Genomic DNA, 21,739 nt, shown 5'->3' with positions numbered 1-21,739 from the left:
ACATCAGTTAATTTTGAAACACTACACCAATCTTGCATTCCTGGGATAAACTCCACTAAGTTATGTATATCCTTTTAATATATACTCCTTGATTCAATTTGATAATATTTTGTTAAGAATTTCTCCCTCTATATTCAGAAGAATATCAGTCTCTGTTATTTTCTTTAATGTCTACTTGGTTTTGGTATCAGGAAAATCTGGCTTTATAAAATGTGTTGGGAAATGTTCCCTCCTCCTCCATTTTCTAAAAGGATTAGTATAGGATTGGTTATTGATATTATTTCTTCCTTAAGTACATAATAGAATTCACCAAAGAGTCTGGAGTATTCTAAATGGGAAGGTTTTACATTAAAAAATCAACTTCACTAGTGGATATAGAACTATTGAGATTTTCTATCTCTTCTTTAGTCATTTTGGATCATTTGTATGTTCATTTGTACATTTCATATACATTCTCAGATGCATTGGCATATGTTCGTCAAAATACTCTGTATTACTTTTTAATGTCCAGAGGACCTACAGTAATTGTCCCATTTTAAATTCCTGACATGGTAACTTAGGGGTACTCCTTTTTTCTTGGAAGTTTTTCTAGAGTTCAATTGATTTTATTGCTTTTGTCAAAAATCAGCTTTTTGTTTTGTTTATCTTCCTCTATTAACTTTGCTATTTTTAATCCAATGATTTCTGTTCTTGTTTTAGGAATTTCCTTCTGTATTCTTGGGCTCAATTTGCTCTTTCCCTAATTTCTTAAAGTGAAAGATCATGTCATTGGTTTGGAAAATTTATTTTTCTCTACTATATACATTTAAAGCTACAACTTTCACTGCAACCACTGCATTGGCTGCATCACACAAATTTTAATATGTTTTCAATTTCATTCAATTCAAAATATTTTCTTTCCCTTATGATTTATTCTTTGACCTAACGGAATATTTAGAAGTGAGCTGCTAAACTTCCAACTCTGGAGATTTTCAGGTATTTTCTGTTATTGACTCTTAATTTAATTCCATTGTGATCAAAGAATATACTCAGTACAATTTATCTTTTTAAGTTTATTGAAACTTATTTTACTGACAAGAATATGGTTTATATTAGTTACTGTTTCAAATTAACTTGAAAAGAATGTATATTCTGCTGTTGTTAAGTGGAATGTTCTATAAATGTCCACCAAGGAAAAGTGGTTGACAGTGTTGATCAAATCTTCTGTATTCTTACTGATCTTCTACTTGTTCTAACAATTACTATGGAAAAGTAGAGAAGTAGGTCTGTCCATTCTATTACTTTTTCTTTCATATGTTTTAAAGCTCTTTCATGTGTACAGTTTCAGGACTATCATGTCCTGTTAGTGAGTTAATCCTTTTATTATGAAGTGAGCCCATTCATCCCTGGTGATTCTCCTCATTCTAATGGCTTTGACCGATATTAGTAGAGCCCTCCAGTTGTCTTTAGTGTTTGCATAGTATGTATTTTTGCATGTTTTTACTTTTATATTTGCAATGCTGAAATCAGTAGAAATTTTTCATAGTCAAATCATAAGTATATACCATGAAAACCCGATGACTGAATCCTAAAAAATCAAACATAATGAGGATGGTTCCAGACCAAGATTATGACATAGGAAGACAAAACAACAACAACCACCACAAAATGCAGTTTAAAAGAGCAACTAGCATATAAAAGAGACAATTCTAGAACTCTGCAAAACTATGGAGGAGCTGGGGGAATGCTTTCCGGGTCATAGGGACTGGAGAATGGCAGGTTTATGTTCCCTCTCCACCTCAAAAACACAGATGAGAGGTGCCTGGGTGGCTCAGTCAGTTAAGCGTCCGACTTTGGATCAGGTCATGATCTCATGGTTCATGAGTTTGAGCCCCACATCAGGCTCTGTGTAGACAGCTCAGAGCCTTGAGCCTGCTTCAGATTCTGTATCTCTGTCTCTCTCTGCCCCTCTCCCACTTGTGTGCACTCTCTTGCTCTCTCAAAAATAAATGAAAAACATTAAAAAAAAAAAAAAAAAAAGAAGGGGCGCCTGGGTGGCGCAGTCGGTTAAGCATCCGACTTCAGCCAGGTCACGATCTTGCGGTCCGTGAGTTCGAGCCCCGCGTCGGGCTCTGGGCTGATGGCTCAGAGCCTGGAGCCTGTTTCCGATTCTGTGTCTCCCTCTCTCTCTGCCCCTCCCCCGTTCATGCTCTGTCTCTCTCTGTCCCAAAAATAAATAAACGTTGAAAAAAAAAATTAAAAAAAAAAAAAGAACAGTATAGAGAGCCTAGAAATAAACCACAATTAGTCAATCTATGACAAAGGAGGCAAGAATACGAAATAGGGGAAAAGACAGTCTCTTCAATAAACAGTGCTGGGAAAACTAGACAGCTACATGTGAAAGAATGAAATTGGACCACTTTCTAACACCATACACAAAAATAAACTCAAAATGGACTAAAGACTTAAATGTGAGACCTGAAACCATAAAAATCCTAGAAGAGAATACAAGCAGTAATTACTCTGACATCGGAAGCAGCAACATTTTTCTAGATATGTTTCCTAACGCACAGAAAGCAAAAACAAAAATAAACTCCTGGAACTATAGCAAAATAAAAAGCTTTTCACAGCAAAGGAAACCATCAGTAAAACAAAAAGGCAACCAACCTACTGAATGGGAGAAGATATCCATTAATGATATATCTGATAAGCAGTTAATATCCAAAATATATAAAGAGCTTATATACCTAAACACCAAAAATAAAAACAAAAAACCCCAAACAACATGATTTAAAAAATGGACAGAGGACCTGAATAGTTATTCTTCCAAAGACATACAGATGGTCAACAGACACATGAAAAGAAGTTCAACATCACTGATCATGAGGGAAATTCAAATCAAAACCACAATGCGATATCACCCCACACCTGAAGAAATGGCTAAAATCAAAAAGGTAAGAAATAACAGTGTTGGCAAGAATGTGGAAAAAAAAGAACTCTTGTACACTGTTGGAGGCAACGTCAACTGGTACAGCCACTGTGGAAAATAGTATGGAGGTTCCTCAAAAATTTAAAAATAGAAACAGTACATGATCCAATAATTCCACTACTGGCTATTTACCCAAAGAAAATAAAAACATTAATTTGAAAAGATATATGCACTCATATACTTATTGCAGCTCTAATTACAATAGCCAACAAATGGAAGCAACCTAAGAATCCACGGATAGATGAATGTGATAACACAGATGGACCTAGAGGATATTATGCTAACTCAAATATATATATGTCAAACTGAGAAAGACAAATACTATATGATTTCACTGATATGTGGAATCAAAAAAAAAAAAATGAGTAAACCAAAAAAAAGCAGAATCAGACCTATAAACAGAGAACTGATGGTTGCGAGAAGGGAGGGGAGTAGAGAGGAAAGGCAAAATGTGTGAAGGGGAATGGGAGATAGACGTCTCCAGTTATGGAATAAGTCACAGGAATAAAAGGTACACCAAATATAGTCAATGATATTATAATAGCATTGTATGATGACAGATAGTGGTGGTGAACATAGCATAATGTTTAAACTTGTCAAATCACTACACTGTACACCTGAAACTAATGTAACATTGTGTGTCAAATACACTCAAATAAAAAAACTAATTTAAAAAAGTATTGATGCACATAAATGTGAAAAACTGTGGTCTCGTATTTTCCTTTATTATAAAATTATATAAATGTCATGGGGTGCTCGGGTGGCTCAGTCTATTAAGCACCCAACTCTTGATTTCAGCTCTGGTCATGATCATCTCGCAGTCCATAATATTGAGCCCTGTGTCGGGCTCCACACTGACAGCATGGAGCCTGCTTGGGATTCTCTGTCTCCCTCTCTCTCTGTCCCTCCCCAACTTGCTCTCTCAAAAATAAATTTAAAAAAAATATTTTAAAATTATATAAATGGCAAAAACACAATGACTTCAGGTACTGAAAAAAGGACTAAAGGTGAGCATTGTATCCACTTAAATACAGAACTAAGATTAAAGAACTGTGATACTTATGATTACATAATAGAATATTTGTGTTAAAACCATTGCCAATATAAAACAATTCAACTAAAAAGCTAAGTACATACTTTTACTTTTAACCTGTGTGTTTACATTTAAAGTGGTTTTGGGGCACTTGTAAGGCTCAGTCGGTTGAGTGTCCAACTTTGGCTCAGGTCATGATCTTGGCAGTTCGTGGGTTCCAGCCCCGTGTCAGGCTCTGTGCTGACAGCTCAAAGCCTGGAGCCTGCTGCAAGTTCTGCGTCTCCCTCTGTCTCTGCCCCTCCCCCACTCATGCTCTGTCGCTCTCTCAAAAATGAATAAACACTAAAAAAAAAAATTTAAGTGGTTTTATTTTAGGAAGCATATAAATGGGTTTTTTTATCAAGTCTGATAATCTATGCTTTTAAATTGCAGTATTTAGCTTATTTACATTTAATGTAATTATTAATAAGTTTAATGTAATTAACTAGAATCCATGTATTTGATTTCTATTTGTCCCGTCTATTTTGTTTCTTTTACCTCTTTCTGACTTCTTTTGTATTAAGTATTTAGGACAACATTTTTTTCTCTAACTTGGCTTATTTGATATCTCTGTTTACTTTTTATTTTTTTAATTTTATTATTTTATTCTTAAGTTAGTTAACATACAGTGTAGTCTTGGCTTCAGGAGTAGGCTCATTTCTCTTCCTTTAACTTCATTACTTATTATTCTCCCTTGCTGTTTTCATTCTAGCTAGGGTAGATCTATTTCACTTTTTAAAATGATACACAAGTTGTCCCTTGCCTGGGAGGGATTTATCCATTTTCTATAGCTTGGAACCTTTCCCACCATCTATCATCATCTTACTTTACTAACTCTGACTTATAGACTTTCAGATCTCTTCTGAACCATCCTTCCTTAAGAAGGTCTTGCTGATCTTTGAGACGAAGGTAGGTCACCTTGGTATGTATTCAAGTAACATCTTCTTAGTTCACATTTATAATGTTTATTAATGCCCATATCCTCTGTGAGATTATAAGTACCATAAGATCATATCTATTTTATTTATGGTTACTAGCACCTACCATAGTGCTTCACACACTATGTAGGCACTCAGTAAATATTCGTTGATTGAATGAATGAAATGTACAATGGTGGCCATATTTTCTCAACTTTCATCTTCACCTTGAATATTTTGTAATTTCTTGAAAGTGGCATGTTGTTTTGAGCTATCATGATGGCTTACATGCTGTTTTCCTTTCCTGGAATACCTTATGCCTTCCATTATCTTGCTAACTTCCCAATGATTAGTTAAAACTGGGATCAATATGTAATAAAAATCAAAGCTAAAGAATAAGATGGAAAACTTACAGGCTTACATGCTATGTTAACAGTTGACAAAGATAGAAAATAAAATAAGGTACTTAATTCAAAAAAAGAAAGAAAAAAAAAAACAATTGAAAAACAGACCTAAGAAACTTAGACCTAATAAAATGTAAGACAGGAAACCATCAAAATCCTAGAGGCGAAAACAGGCAACAACCTCCTTGACCTCAGCCGCAACAACTTCTTACTAGACATGTCTCTGGAGGCAAGGGAAACAAAAGCAAAAATGAACTATTGAGACCTCATCAAGATAAAAAGCTTCTGCACGGTGAAGGAAAAAGTCACGAAAACTAAAAGGCAACCGACAGAATGGGAGAAGATATTTGCAAGTGACATATCAGATAAATAGTTGGTATGTAAAATCTATAAATAATTTATCAAACTCAACTCCAAAAAACAAATAATCAATCCAGTGAAGAAATGGGCAAAAGACATAAACAGTGTTCCAAAGAATACATTCAGATGGCTAACAGACACATGAAAAGATGTTCAACACCACTCAACATCAGTGAAAGACAAATCAAAACCACAATGAGATACAACTTCACACTTGTCAGAATGGCTAAAATTAACAACCCAGGAAACAGATGTTGGCGAGGATGCTGAGCAAAGGGAACACTTTTGCACTGCTGGTGGGAATGAAAACTGGTGCAGCCACTCTGCAGAACAGTATGGAGGTTCCTCAAAAAATTAAAAATAGAACTACCCTATGACCCAGCAATTAAACTACTAGGTATTTATCCAAAGGATACAAAACTACTGATTTGAAGGGGCATATGCACCCCGATGTTTATAGTAGCGCTATCAACAACAGCCAAATTATGGAAAGAGCCCAAATGTCCATCAACTGATGAGTGGGTAAAGATGTTAAATATACAAGGAAATATTACTCAGTCACCAAAAAGAATGAAATCTTGCCATTTGCAACAATGTAGATGGAACTAGAATGTATTATGCTAGGTGAAATAACAGAGAAAGACATATATGATTTCACTCTCATGTGGCATTTAAGAAACACAACAGATAAACATAGGGGAAGGAAAGAAAAAATAAGATAAAAACAGAGAGGGAGGCAAATCATAAGAGATTCTTAAATACAGAGAACTGAGGATTGATGGAGGGAGGTAGGTGGGGCTAAATGGGTGATGGCATTAAGGAGGGTCACTTGTTGGGATGAGCACTGGGTGTTATACGTAAGTGATGAATCACTAAATCCTACTCCTGAAACCGTTATTACACTATATGTTAACTAATGTGGAATTAAATAAAATTAAAAAACAAACAGTATGCTTAATCTAAGCCTCATTCTTTTGAAAAAGACACATTATCACTATGCAGGAAAGGAATAAATGGTGAAAGAACTGAAAAACATGTCATAAGAAACAACCAGAGAAATTAAAGTTACCTTCAAATATGTGAAGTTATCCTGTATAAAAGCATTGGGGTTTTTTTCCCTATACATCTATAAGTAGTAGAACAAGGGCTAATGAGTACAAACTTTAAGGAGACAGATTTCAATTTCACGTAAGAAACATTTCCCAAACTGCTGGCCTGGTCTAAGCCATCACTAAATCTTGTCTATTACATTGGCCTTCCCGCTTCCACATTACCCTACTACAGTCAATATTCCAAGTATCAACCAAAGAGATCTTGTTAAATGTAAATCATTAATATAGCATGCCTATTCCAAAAACTTTCAATGGCTTCTTATAACACTCGAAACCAAATCCTAAGTCCTGATTTTGACCTACAGACCCTCTGGATGTAGTTTCTATGTGATTCTCTAGTTTCCTAATGCTCCCTACCTTTCTCAATTTGCTATAGGCACATTGGGCTTTTTGTTGTTCCACACTCTAAGATCATGCTTGCCTCAAAGTCTTTGCATCTGTTATTCCTTTTGCCTGGAACAACCACCCACTCCCTCATGCCCTTCAGGTCTCTCTCAAATGTCACATTCTCAGAGAGTCTTTCCCTAACCATCCTTTAAAAAATAGTTCAAACATACCCCCATGAGTCTCTATCTCCTTACCCTGCATTACTGTCCTTACAGCACTTCTCTTTACCTGGTGTTACTACTAGCTCTCTACCTAAACAAATGCAAGGCAGAGATTTTGTCTATTTTGTTTACTGATGCGTCCCAGGGCCTAGAACCAGGCCTGGAGCAGAGTAAGCACTCAATATTTGTTGAATGAACGCTAAATGAAGGCAATGTTATCATACCAGAGAGTGTCAGATGTAGGTTGGGCATTCACTTGGGAGCAATATTTTAAAGAATTTAGACAAAATGACATTTAGGTCTCTTCCTAACTAAAGTGTAATGATTCCATATTGCTCTGTCTTTTTGAAAAATCACATGTAAATTTGGGAATGATACACTACGTTTCTCTAGCTATCTCCCACAGGCTTGCAACCTGTGACCCGTGATAAGGTGTACAGAGGAATAAATTGAAAAGTTTTCCCCGTTTTCCTCCTTGTCAACTAATTTGTGCTCTATACTTGATTTCCTACCAGTAAGTAACTTCCACCTTCTGCTCTCTAGTTCTGATACGGGCTGCAGAATGAATAATGTGACTTGAAGCCATTTAGGAAGAATCATTATTTTTGTGGAAAATTGGGGAAGTGTCCTGGGGACAAAACATAGTAACAGGTAGTCAAAAGCAGACAGACCACTTGGCTTTGTCACGGTTGGTTGTGCTACCTTAGACAAGTTAACTTTTCTCTGCTTCCTTTTCATCATTTGTTAAATGAAGATTAAGTGATTAGTAAATAGAAACATATTAATATGTGAAGCACATGGAATGGTACCTGGCATACAGTAAGCACTATATAAGTGTTAGCTACTAATTCATTTTTAGCATTGTAAACAAAAGACCATATTCAGTTATGACTGATGAAAAATCCAAATTAACAAATTACATTGGAAATTATTTACAACAAATTATTTGACAGGTAATGACTAGTTTGTTTTTTTTTTAAGTTTTACATATAACTTTTTATAGCTCACAATGTATTTTAAATTTGGTCTTCATGATAATTCTTCCAGGTAGACAAATGAAGAAAGGGTCTCAAGATTTCTGTGATTTGCTCCAATTTACACAGCCTGTCATAGGCTGAAACTGACTTATTATTCTTAATCTATGTCCCACAACATTAGCATACAAAAGGAGCAGGCAGTCTGAAGAACCAGGATAAGATTTCCAAAAATATATGCTATTATTTAACTTTCTATTTCCTGTTGGAGCTTCTTGTTGGTCTCTCTTCAAGTTAAGCCTCTCTTCCATGATCAGGTTAACATCCTGAACATTTGTTTCAATTACGAGCCTTCAATAGATGTGGTAGGATGGTTCCTAGCAGAGATTAATAGCTGCTGAGCAAGCCTATGTCTTCCATTATCCACTGAAGGTGGTTGCAGAAAACTTCTCAAGTCATATACAGGCATCATCACAGGAGGGAAGATAACTAGATGCCTGAGTTGTCAAGAGATAAAATGTCAGTGCCCACTACCTTGTAACTCTTCATGTCGGAGTCCAAAGAAAAAAGTTGTTTCACAAGGAACTACCTAATGTTGTATTGTTGTATCTTCAACATTAAGAGGCAATAAGTTGTAACAAAACAATCAGTGGACATCATAGTTTATACCCCTTAAATCAAATGTGTATACATGTGTGTGTGTTCCTGTCACTCATCATTTCAAAAATCTTAGTTTTTCTACATGCCTCACTATTCCTGTTACTGGTTTCTGCATTTGCTTTTCTGTAAAGGGATACAATGCATTTATGTAAAGTCTAAATAAGCTCTGCCAATTGTCATACTGCTTCTTACACCCTCAATAACGCATTAGATGAGCATTCCCATCTATCAATATTATACGAAGTGTGCATTGCTATTAGACGCACATTAAAAAAATTAATTATAGCTAACAAAAGCACAGGTGAAAATAAGCATCTATTTAGATTTTAATAAAACCTGAAAATATAAACCTCATATCTCAAAAGAATACATATATTCATAAGGTTTATTTGTTAACATTTATCAGTATATATGACTTTTATTCAATTATGCGTACCTTGTAAAACTATTCCTAAAGGCAAATGTATTCCCTTTGGGTCACATTATACCCTTGATAATGTCTTTAAGATGTTCATTCCACACTGTCCTTTGGGTAGGAAATAGAGATTTTTAAACACTCTTTTAGAAAAATGTAAATAGTTTGAGATGTGAAAATCTATACGGTGTATAGATTTTACAATAGTAAAAATTCTCTGTACCATCTACAATCCCTTTAAAATAGTCTCCCACTTAAAAAAAAGTGGGGGGTTAAAAAGAAGAGTATTGCAGCCTTTATACATTCTGATTTCCAGCTCTGAGAAGACTCGGATGGCAAAGGGACAAGTACTAAGGAAATCACCATGGATCAAAAATAACTTCCCCAGGGCGCCTGGGTGGCTCAGTAGGTTAAGCTCCAGACTTCAGCTCAGGTCATGATCTCACCATTCATGGGTTTGAGTCCTGTGTTTGGCTGTGTGCTGACAGCTCAGAGCCCAGAACCTGCTTCAGATTCTGTCTCCCTCTCTCCCCCTGCCTTCTCGGCTCACACTCTCTCTCTCTCTCTCTCTCTCAAAAATAAATAAACGTTAAAAATTTTTTTAAAAAATAACTTCCCCAATATATTACATTAATAGATATTATAAATTTCCCTTTTTAAAGACTATGACCACCACCCCCAATTAAATAAGGGCTGTTGATAAAGACCTGACCATGAATTACAGTAATGTATTTAAATCATATCTTTTAAGAACAACAGGTATTTTCTACAGTGGTAGGGTGAGTGAAAAAGAGATAATCGGGACCAAGAGGCTAAGATCAAGAGGGGGTGTTCTGGAAGGGGCAGCTTTGGACAGCTATAGATGCACGTGAGAGGAACACCAAAGACAAACTTCATCCATCTTGTAACTTTGTACTTGTGTAAGATACTCAACTAAAAGGGCATTCCCCATTCTCCCTACCTCCAACTCATCCTGGGGCTGCCATTGACTAATATGAAGCTTTACAAAGACCATAAACAGAAGGTATGAGGACCACATAAATGAAGACATTTGCCTCACTTAAAATGTGCACACATGAATATATGCAGTATATTGGCTAGGACACTTGGATAAGCTATCAATCCAATTTTCAAAGACCCCCAAGAACCACAAGGTAAGAATTTAATGTGCACTTTCTACCCCTCCAGCCCCAACTTCCACACCTGCTCTCCAAGCTTCCAATTTTTTAACATTAGAAGCTTTCAAATGATAAGACTACAGTTCAAGATTTTATAAAATGTGTAAGCATCATATTCTCCTGAGAAAGATATAAGCAAAGATCAGCAATCACATACTAAATTATTAACAAATACTATTTATTCATTAAGAAATAGTACTAAAACAAGGAAGAATATTAGAGTTGCAGGCTTAAATATCTTAAATGCCTGAGACACCTGTTCCATATCTTATGTTATTCTCAAATAATTAGCACTTGATAATGAATTACTGGTAGTCAGGACCTGGAAAGCTATTTGTCTTCCAGATGCTAACAGGACTGTACTGAAGCAGTCTTGTAGTTCTTCGTATTTAGTGCCCTAAAATTGGAAAATAAATGCACATTTAATTTTATAGGTGCAGGTAATGTATCTGTGTATTCTCGTAAAAAGGTTTTGTAATAAATTAATCCAAAACCAAACTCTCTCACCAAATTAAACAGTTTCACTTAAAATGTAATTCAAGAAGGAAAAAATTGGGAGGGCACCTAGATGGCTCAGTTGGTTAAGTATCTGAGTCTTGATTTTGGCTCAAGTCATGATCTCATGGTTCAGCTTGTGAGTTTGTGGCCCATTTTGGGCTTCCCACCAATAGTGTGGAGCCTACTTGGCATTCTCTCTCCCCCTCTCTCTCTGCCCATCCCCTGCTTGCCCTCTCTGCCAGTCAGTCAGTCAGTCAGTAAATAAATAAATAAATAAATAAGGAAAATTGTTTAATGGGACCAATTTTAAATACCACCCAAAGGTTTATTAGTTTTAAAATTAGGGTAAAAAAATCTAAAATTTGAGTTAGGATAATTCTTGTGATAATATAAAAAGAAAGAGTTTCAATAAATTCAAAATTACTAAACAGAAGATAAACAGTTTCCAAAAAAACAATCAGCTATTCTTTTCTTTTCTCTACTCCAAACATATATATTGTAGAACTTTCTCAATTCTGTTCTCTGGATAGAAAAGAACACACAAAGAACCTGAAACTTCCCCTTGCTTCCCAAAAGAATCTCAGCTATTTGAGGGTGAGTGTCACAAAGAAAATTGTAATTTTACTCTCTGTTCTATATTACATAAATCAAGTTGAACAGAGTACTGATAGATAGGTGACTTGATGAAGGATGAAGATCAAAGGACATGAAATAAAGACTCCACATATTTCAATTTCCACCAACTAGCCCCCATAGAATATTATGCCTGTAGCCAAGACTTAAATTATATAAATAATGATGGGCAGTCTTATTTTGGGGATAGGATCATAAGACTGGCATTATAATCCCCGTCCACAAGTGTTACAGATGTACTGAGAGGTTTTTATAAAAGAAGGTGAATTTGGTGTCCTTTACTTAATCCATTATATGATTACACTGAAGTTAGAAATATGTAAATTAGCTTATTTGGCATTAAAACTTTTTCGATGAATAAATGGAAAGGTAATCAAATGAATTCTTCCATTTATTCATGATCTTGCACACACACCAAAAGACAATGATGGATTGTCCCTTCCTAATTTATATTCTGAACTCCTGACAACTTCTTTTCAGTGTTAAGAGTGCACAAAACCTAGATAAAACTGAACTTTTAAGATACTTTAATAATATATTTCATTTGAAGTATTATAATGTGATGTTAATAGCATTTTTAACTAACCAAAATATTTCCTAGAAGATTTCATAAAAAATCATTTCAAAGTTAGAGAGAAGTCTTAAGCATAATTAAAATTCCTCACAATTACTGAGAGCCTGGAAGCCACAAAGAGATAATAATTTAACAAAGATCAAAAACTCCCTTTGAGAAACAATGTTAACATGTACTGCTAACTCAACAATAAATATGTAAACAGTCTCAAGCAACTCATAGTAAGGTGCTATAGATTTGCTTTAAAAATTATGAACAGATTCCAGGGGAATTCTATCAAACATTTAAAGAAGAGTTAACACCTTTTCTCTTGAAGCTGTTCCAAAAAATAGAAATGGAAGGAAAACTTCCAAACCCTTTCTATGAATCCAGCATTACCTTCATTCCAAAACCAGACAAAGACCCCACTAAAAAGGAGAACTATACTCCAATTTCCCTGATGCACATGGACGCAAAAATCCTCAACAAGATACTAGCCAACCAGATCCAACAATACATTAAAAAAATTATTCACCACAACCAAGTGGGATGTATACCTGGAATGCAGGGCTGATTCAATATCTGCAAAACAATCAATGTGATTCATCACAACAATAAAAGAAAGGACACAAACCACATGATCCTCTCAATAGATGCAGAGAAAGCATTTGACAAAATACAGCATCGTTTCTTGATAAAAACCCTCAAGAAAGTAGGGACAGAAGGATCCTACCTCAAGATCATAAAAGCCATTATATGAAAGACCCACCACTAGCTAAGACTTCCAGTACTTTGTTGAATAACAGTGGTGAGAGTGGACATCCCTGGGGCAACTGGGTGGCTCAGTCAGTTAAGCGTCTGCCTTCAGCTCAGGTCATGATCTCATGGTTCTTGAGTTTGAGCCTCACATCAGGCTCTCTGCTGACAGCTCAGAGCCTGAAGCCTGTTCGGATTCTGTGTCTCCATCTCTCTCTATCCCTCCCCCACTCGCTCGTGTGTGTGTGTGTGTGTGTGTGTGTGTGTGTGTGAGCGCGCGCGTGCACGCACACTCTCAAACATTAAAAAAAATTAAAAAAAAAAAGAATGGCTAACATTAACAACTCAAGCAACAACAGATACTGGCAAAGATGCGGAGAAAGAGGATCTCTTTTGCCCTGCTGGTGGGAATGCAAACTGGTGCAGCCACTCTGGAAAACAGTATGGAAGTTCCTCAAAAAATTAAAAACAAAACTAGCCTACGACCCAGCAATTGCACTAATAGGTATTTATCCAAAAGATACAAGTATGGTGTTTTGAAGGGACATGTGCACCCCAATGTTTACAGCAGCACTATCAATGACAGCCAAAGTATGGAAAGAGCCCAAATGTCCATTAATGGATGAATGAATGAATATATATGGTGGTATATACACACAATGGAGTATTACTCGGCAATCAAAAAGAATGAAATCTTGACATTTGCAACTACGTGGATGGAACTAGAGGGTATTATGCTAAGTGAAATTAGAGAAAGACAAATATCATATGACTTCATTCATATGAGGACTTTTAAGATACAAAACAGATGAACATAAAGGAAAGGAAGCAAAAATAATATAAAGACAGGGAAGAGGACAAAACATAAGAGACTCTTAAATATGAAGAACAAACAGAGGGTTACTGGAGGGGTTGTGGGAGGGGGGATGGGCTAAATGGGTAAGGGGCATTAAGGAATCTACTCCTGAAATCATTATTGCACCATGTGCTAACTTGGATGTAAATTATAAAAAATAAATAAAATACAGAAAAGAAAAATAAATTAAAAAATAAATAAAAATAAAAATTATGAACAGAACAAATAAATTAAGCTTTCCAATAGAAAATTTTAGAAGATGGGAAAGAACTTCTAAGGGAGAGCTTCTATATAAAAGGAGCTGAGATTTCCAAAGACATCCAGATCTGTCATTATTTGAAGTACATATAAATAAAAGATATTATTTTGAAGGAATCTAAAAGTCAAAAACAATTTTTCTTGGTTTATAGTCTAAGTGTAACATATTACTACCTTTTGACATTCAAAGTCATTATACTTTTAGTTGGTCTGCTCTTTGGTCCACTTGGTGGATAGAAAATCTTAGCACCTTTGCTGGAAGTCTGGCTTGCCAATTTAACCACATAAGGGTCAGCAGAATGTGAAGGGTAAGGATCAAATGTTCCTGCCTTCATTCCACCAGCCTACAAATAAAAATGAGACAATTTAATGTAGTTTTGTAAAATGCTTCTAACAAAATTAGATTTTGAAGAAGTTCATACATATTTGTGCACTATGGAGTTGGTTTTACATTTAAAGTTGTCTATACAGACATACCTCAGAGATATTGTGAGTTCAGTTCCAGACAATTGCAATAAAATGAATATCACAAAAAAGCAAGTCAAATGAATTTTTTGGTTTCCCACTATATATAAAAGTTATATTTATACAATGCTATAGTCTGTTAAGAGTGCAATAGCATTGTGCCTAAAAAACAATGTACATACCTTAATTTTAAAATGTTTTATTGCTAAAAATATGCCAAATATCATTTGAGCTTTCAGTCAATGAGAATATTCTTGCTGGTGGAAGTTCTTGCCTTGATGTTAATAGCTGCTGACTGACCTGGTGGTGGCTGAAGGTTGGGGTGGCTGTGGCAATTTCTTAAAACAAGACAATGAAGTTTACCATGCTGATTGACTCTTCCTTTCATGAATGATTTCCCTGTAGCATGCAATCAGTTTGATAACATTTTACCCACAGCAGAACTTCTTTCACATTGGAGTCTATCTTCTCAAACCCTGCTGTTGCTATATCAACCAGGTTCATATAATATTTCAAATCCATTGTCATTTAACAATCTTCATAGTATCTTCATCAGGAGTAGATTCCATCTCAAGAAACCACTTTCATTTCTCAGACACAGGAAGCAACTCCTCCTCCATCAAACTTTTATCATGAGATTGCAGCAGCTCAGTCCCATCTTCAGGCCCTACTTGTGATTCTAGTTCTCTTGCTATTTCCACCACATCTGCAGTTACTTCCTCCACTGGAGTATTGAGTGCCTCCAAGTCATCCATGGGGTTTGGAATCAACTTCCAAACACCTATTAATGTTGATATTTTGACCTCTTGCCATGAACTGCAGATGTTCTTAATGGCATCTAGAATATGAATCCTTTCCAGAAGGTTTCCAAGTTACTCTGCCCAGATCCATCAGAGGAGTCACTATCTATGGCAGCTAGAGCTTTATGATATGTATTTCTTAAACAATAAGACTTGAAGTTGAAATTATTCCACGATCCATGGGCTGCCAAATAGATGTGTTAACAAGCATGAAACCAACATTAATCTCATTGTACATTGCCATCAGAGCTCTTGGGTGACCAGACGCACTGTCAATAAACAGTACTATTTTGAAAGGAATCTTTTTTTTTTTTTTTTTCTGAGCAGATCTCAACAGCAGGCTTAAAATATTCAGTAAACCATTTCATAAACAGATGTGCTGTCACCCAGGATTTGTTTTTTATAGCACAGAGATTTATCATAATCCTTTTTTTTTATCAAATGATTATTTGTTTTGGAGGGGAGGGGCAGAGAGAAATGGAAAGAGTGAATCTCAAGCACAGAGCCTGACGTGGTGCTGGATCTCATGACCATGAGATCATGACCTGAGCCAAAATCAAGAGTCAGACACTCAACTGGTTGAGTCACCCTGGCACCCCTATCATAATTCTTAAGGGACCAAGGATTTGGGGAATGGTAAATGAGCACTGGCTTCAACTTAAAGTCACCAGCTACATTAGCCTCTAAAAAGAGAGCCAGCCTGTCCTTTGTAGCTTTGAAGCCAAGCATTGGTTTCTCCTCTCTAGCTATCAAAGTCCTAGATGGTATCTTCTTCCAATAAAGGATTATTTAATCTACATTAAAAATCTGTTGTTTAGCATAGCCACCTTCATTAATTACCTTAGCTAGATCTTCTGGGTAACTTGCTGCAACTTCTACATCAGCACTTGTTGCTTTGCCTTATACTTTTATGTTATGGAGATTGCAACTTAGTGGACCAACCTCAGCTAGCTTCAAACTTTTCTTCTCCAGCTTCTTTACCTCTCTCAGCCTTCACAGAATTGAAGAGTTAGGGCCTTGCTCTGTATTAGGCTTTGCATAAGGACATCTTGTGGCTGGCTTGATCTTCCATCCAGATCTTCTATCACCAAAACTTTCCTCATCAGCAAGAAGTCTGTTTTGCTTTCTTATCATGTACGTATTCACTGGAGGAGCACTTTTAATTTCTTTGAAGAACTTTTCTTTTGTGTTCACAACTTTGGTACAAGATGCCTAGTTTTTAGTCTGTCTCAGCTTTTTACATGACTTCCTCATGGAGTTTAATCATTTCTAGTTTTTTATTTAAAGTGAGACATGCAACTCTTCCTTTCATGTGAACACTTAGAGGCTATTGTAGGGTTATTAACTGGCATCATCTAAATACTGTTGTGTCTCAGGGAAGACGGAGGCCCAAGGAGAGGGAGAGAGATGAGGGAATAGCCAGTCGGCAGGGCAGTAAGAACACACAACGTGCATTAATTAAGTTCGCTGTCTTACACAGGTGGCATTCATAGCACCCCTCTATGCACTTACAATAGTAACAGCAAAGATCACCGATTACAGATCACCATAACATATAATAATAAAGTTTGAAATAATGGAAGAAGTACTAAAACGTGACACAGAGACACAAAGTGAGCGATTATTGTCAGAAAAATGGTGTCAATCACGTTGCTCAACACAGATTTCCACAAACCTTTAATTTGTAAAAAAAACACAGTATGTACGAAGCATAATAAAGCAAAGCACAATAAAACTAAGTATGCCTGTACTGTTCAAACACCAGCAGTCTCCCTGCCACCAATTTTATGGGGGCAAGACATTGTAGTTTTCAAAAGTCCTCTATTAAAATGCAAATATTTATGGGAAGGTAATATTCTAAACCACTGTCAAGTATTAATATTTGTCTATTAATTTTAAGCTTATTTATTTATTTTGAGAGAGGGGGTGGACGTGAGCAGGGTAGGAGCAGAGAGAGAGAGAATCCAAGGCAGACTGTGAGATCATGACCTGAGTCTAAAGTCAAGAGTTGGATGCTTAACCAACTGAGCCACCCAGAAGCCCCAAATATTAATATCTTAGTGAGAGTTCACCAGATCAAGCTGTCATCTGGTTAAGGGGTGAGTTTATTACCGAGGGAATAAGACCTAAGTCACGTATATTTTGATACAGAAAGGAGTTGGGGCTCAGAACCAGAGCATGCTCAGAAGAGGAGGTCAAGGATAAGGTTCGTTCAACAGGGAGGCTGACATGAATTCATTAAATATTGGTCAATTATGAAAAAGATACAAAAAATAAAAATTTGTAAAAATAAGGAGTAGCACATAGAAACAGAAGGTGAGAGGAAAACATGACCTACTTTATACTTTTCTTAGATCTATTAAGTAGTCAAAATTATTTTTTGACCTGTACACGAAACAAATATTTGCTTTGACTTTTTAAGCTGATTTACCACAATTTTAATCTTTATACATAGTTACCAAGAAAACTCTATAGAATCATCATAACCAATTTATTTATTTTTTATTTTTTTTTTAATGTTTATTTATTTTTGAGACAGAGAGAGACAGAGCATGAACGGGGGAGGGACAGAGAGAGAGGGAGACACAGAATTGGAAGCAGGCTCCAGGCTCTGAGCCATCAGCCCAGAGCCCGACGCGGGGCTCGAGCTCCCGGACCTCAAGATCGTGACCTGAGCTGAAGTCGGATGCTTAACCGACTGAGCCACTCAGGCACCTCCATCATAACCAATTTAAATAGGCATCCATTATCTTACAATATCTATGCCAAATATACATGAATATTTAATTCAATTAAAAGATATAATTGTAATATTTCAAGTTTTCCAGGTAGAGGACACAGATTCTTTTGAAGAGCAATAAATAATAAGGAAATTTAAGTAAAGTAAGTTCATTAATAAAGGTAAAGCAAAATGAGCTAATTAAAAATAGAAAAATATAGGGGCACCTGGGTGGCTCAGTCAGTTAAGCATCCAACTTTGGCTCAGGTCATGATCTCAGGGTTTGTGAGTTTGAATGAGTTCAGGCTCCATGTCGGGCTCTGTGCTGACAGCTCAGAGCCTGGAGCCTGCTTCAGATTCTGTGTCTCCCTCTCTCTCTGCCATTTCCCCCACCCCCTCTCAAAAATAAATAAAAGTGAAAAAAAATTAAGTAAAAAAAAGAAAAAAGAAAAGGAAAAATATACATGGTAAATAAATAAACCAAACCACCAGATGATGCCTTACAAAATAAATAGATAAATCTACATTATAATTAGGATTGAGAAAGGAGTGGACATATATGGAATAACCAAAAATATAAAATAACATTTTTGTAAACCTCTATGTTAATAAATTTGAAAACATAAATGAAATTATTTTCAAAGAAAATATAAATGTCAAATCGACTCAGAAGAGATACAAATCAGATAAGGCACCATAGAAGAAATTAAGCCCAGAACATTTTCCATGAGAATTCTTTCAAGCCTGTAAGGAACAGTTATTTGTGGTGCTACCTGAATTGTTACAAAACACAGAAAAAGAAAAAAATCTCCCTGATTATTTTAAGATGCTAACACCTACTTACACCAAGATAAAACAAAGCATACAAAAAAAAAATTAGACCAGTTACACTTAAAATTATTGATGCAAAAATACTTAAAATATTAATAAATAAGATAAAGTATTATACTTAAATACAACATAGCCAAGTGGAATTCATTCCAAGAAATTTATCATCATTCACCTTATAACAAGTCAAAGAAAGAAACAAAAGATGGTCTAAATAGATTACACCAAAATATTCAATACCATTCTACATACATTCCTAATTTATTCCTGTTTTTGGCATCTATAAAAATGAAACACTAGAGTAAATTCAACTAATTCAGTAAATTCAAGATTATGGCAAATGATGGCAACTATTGCTATGCTAAGCAACTAGACATGAACATGACTTAAAAGCTACAAATACTGGAAAGGATTGGGCAAAATTATTTGCAGATAACATAATCACATATCTGAAAACCTAAAGAGAATCAACATAATACCCATTAGAACATAAGAAAACTTAATGAAGTGGCCAATTATCAAATATTTTGATAAAGACAAATTACATAAGGGAATATATGATAGGAAAAAAAATTGTTGACAAGAGCCTTAAAATAAATAGGAACAAAACATAAAACATATAAACCTGTATGAAGCAAAATTTAGAATTCTACAAGGGAAATAAAGGTTTTAATAAGCAGTTTGTTTCTAGATCAGAAGACTCAAATCATAAATATGCTGAGGGGTGTGTGGGTGGCTGAGTCGGTTAAGTGTACAACTTGTGACTTCAGCTTAGGTCATGATCTCACGGTTCAGGAGATCAAGCGCAACGTCAGTGTAGAGCCTGCATGGGATTCTTTCTCTCTTTCAAAATAAATAAACTTTTAATTAATTAATTAATTAATGAGTGCAAGAACGAGCAAGCAAGCTAAGACATCCAAAAATCTAAAGATTTAACTTTTTAGCAAAATACCAAAGTCTTTTCCCCCCAGCACTTTAGACAATAACTTCAAAGTTCTAGAGAATATGGGAGGATAGCCAATGTAATTTTTTTAAAGAGTAACAAGATAGAAACTAGACCACCCCAAATTAAAATGCAATGGTAATTAAAAGTAGTTTCATACAGGAAGAAATAAACATCAAATTGGGGCACCTAGGGGGCTCAGTCAGTTGAGCGTCCGACTTCAGCTCAGGTCATGATCTCGTGGTCTGTGAGTTCAAGCTCCACATCGGGCTCTGTGCGGACGGCTTGGAGCCTGGAGCCTGCTTCAGATTCTGTGTCTCCCTTTCTCTCTGCTCCTCCCCTGCTCATGCTCTCTCTCACTCTCAAAAATGAATAAATGTCAAACAAAATTTTTTTTAATAAAAGAAATAAACATCAAATAAAATGGAAATGCTAATTTTGATTTGATAAGGATGCCATTTCAAAGCAGTGCTGTTGAAAATTATTCCATCAGTGATGCTAGGAACCGGCTTTTTTAAAAAAAATCAGTTTTTAAGTCTAATTCATGTACAATAAACTGCACCCATTTAAAATTTACACTTCTATGAGTTTTGACAGTGTATTACCCTAGAAACCATGACTGCAATCAAGATCTAGAGCATATCCTCCTCCCCAAAGGGTCCTCCTAATTTCAAAATTGGATTTTGAAAAGATAAAAGCTGAATCTTTACCTTGCTCTTCATTTCAAAATATATTTCAAATGAATATTTAAATAAAAAGGAAAAAACTAATAGAAGAAATCAAGAATGTGTATTTTTCTAATATTGGTGGTGAGGAAAGTGATTCTGAGAATGTCATCAAACTTAGCACAACTGATAAATTTGACCACATCAAATTATTAAACTTCTGAATAGCACAAAATACCATAACAAAAGACAAAGATTGAACAAGCCAAAAAAATTATTTTCAACACAATGACAAAAGAATATCCTTAATATATGAAACGATCTTACAAACCAATATGAAAAAGACAAATATCCTAATAGAAAATCAGCAGGGAAAATCAACAGGTGATACATAAAAGACAAAACAAAGTATAAACTAAGGTTTATAAACCAAAGAAGCATTTGTATTTTTATTCATACTTGTAACACCAACAGAGTAGGAGATAGTTCATTTTAACAACAATTTCAAAACTTGAAAGATGGTCTGGCTTTTCATGGTTTTGTGAAAAATTATACTTAAAATCTAGAGAGGTACTTGGAAAATCCATTATAAATTCAAATGCCTTTGAAATAATTAATGATTATTTCATTGCAAGAACTCATTATTCCCTATACTAGCCATGCTTTGTGACTTTTCCTAATTTTGTTAAAAGAGGTTTCACAATTATTACCGTGATTCAATAAGAGTGTGAATAATAAAAGTTTATTATTTACACATGGGTAACAAAATGACTTGACATAAAGAGGCAACAGATCTTTATAACGCTTAATATTTTTTCATTCTAAAATTTTTAACTTACCTTTTTACCAGGAGAAGAAGGTTTAAAGGGCTGTGCAAGTAATTCTTTCTTCTCTGTTTTTTTAATTGGTGGTAAAGCTTTCTCAAACAAATAAGGATTCGTGTCAAAATATTCCCTTGGGTAAAGATTTGATTTGAAAGGTGTTCCTTTAACTAAACGATGGTGTTCTTCATTCTCCTTCTGTAAACCAGAGTGTTTGAAATTGTAGGACATAAATTATTCAAATTAGAAGTAACAGTCAAATTTTCTTTTAAATTTTAATATAAGCATGTAGATTTTTTATATCTATATTGCTGGGTTCACTTCTTTAAAACATTC

General features: G+C 35.3%; 2 protein-coding genes across 8 annotated transcripts in view; one reads left to right on the top strand and one right to left on the bottom strand.

The window, feature by feature from the left end:
* Window positions 1–21,739, top strand: part of UFSP2 (UFM1 specific peptidase 2) — an 81,367-nt gene that overhangs the window by 23,455 nt on the left and 36,173 nt on the right. The gene's annotated exons all lie outside the window — the stretch shown is intronic.
* CB1H4orf47 (chromosome B1 C4orf47 homolog) overlaps window positions 1–21,739 on the bottom strand; it is a 96,602-nt gene that overhangs the window by 63,154 nt on the left and 11,709 nt on the right. For 4 of the 7 annotated variants that reach the window (XM_045056840.1, XM_045056839.1, XM_045056838.1 and 1 more), the window contains exons 6-8: window positions 21,422–21,601; window positions 14,337–14,506; window positions 10,766–11,005 (exon numbers count right to left, since the gene is read on the bottom strand). In XM_045056840.1, coding sequence (XP_044912775.1) covers window positions 10,957–11,005; window positions 14,337–14,506; window positions 21,422–21,601 — 399 coding nt within the window. In that variant the 3' untranslated portion in view covers window positions 10,766–10,956. Of the gene's footprint in view, window positions 1–10,765; window positions 11,006–14,336; window positions 14,507–21,421; window positions 21,602–21,739 lie in introns of those variants that run through there. The other 3 variants (XM_045056844.1, XM_045056843.1, XM_045056842.1) reach the window with 2 other exon arrangements.

This window comes from Felis catus, chromosome B1 (assembly GCF_018350175.1).
Source record: "Felis catus isolate Fca126 chromosome B1, F.catus_Fca126_mat1.0, whole genome shotgun sequence".
NCBI lineage: Eukaryota > Metazoa > Chordata > Mammalia > Carnivora > Felidae > Felis > Felis catus.
Note: the sequence above shows the minus strand (reverse complement) of the source record. Positions and strands in the feature narration are given on the sequence as shown.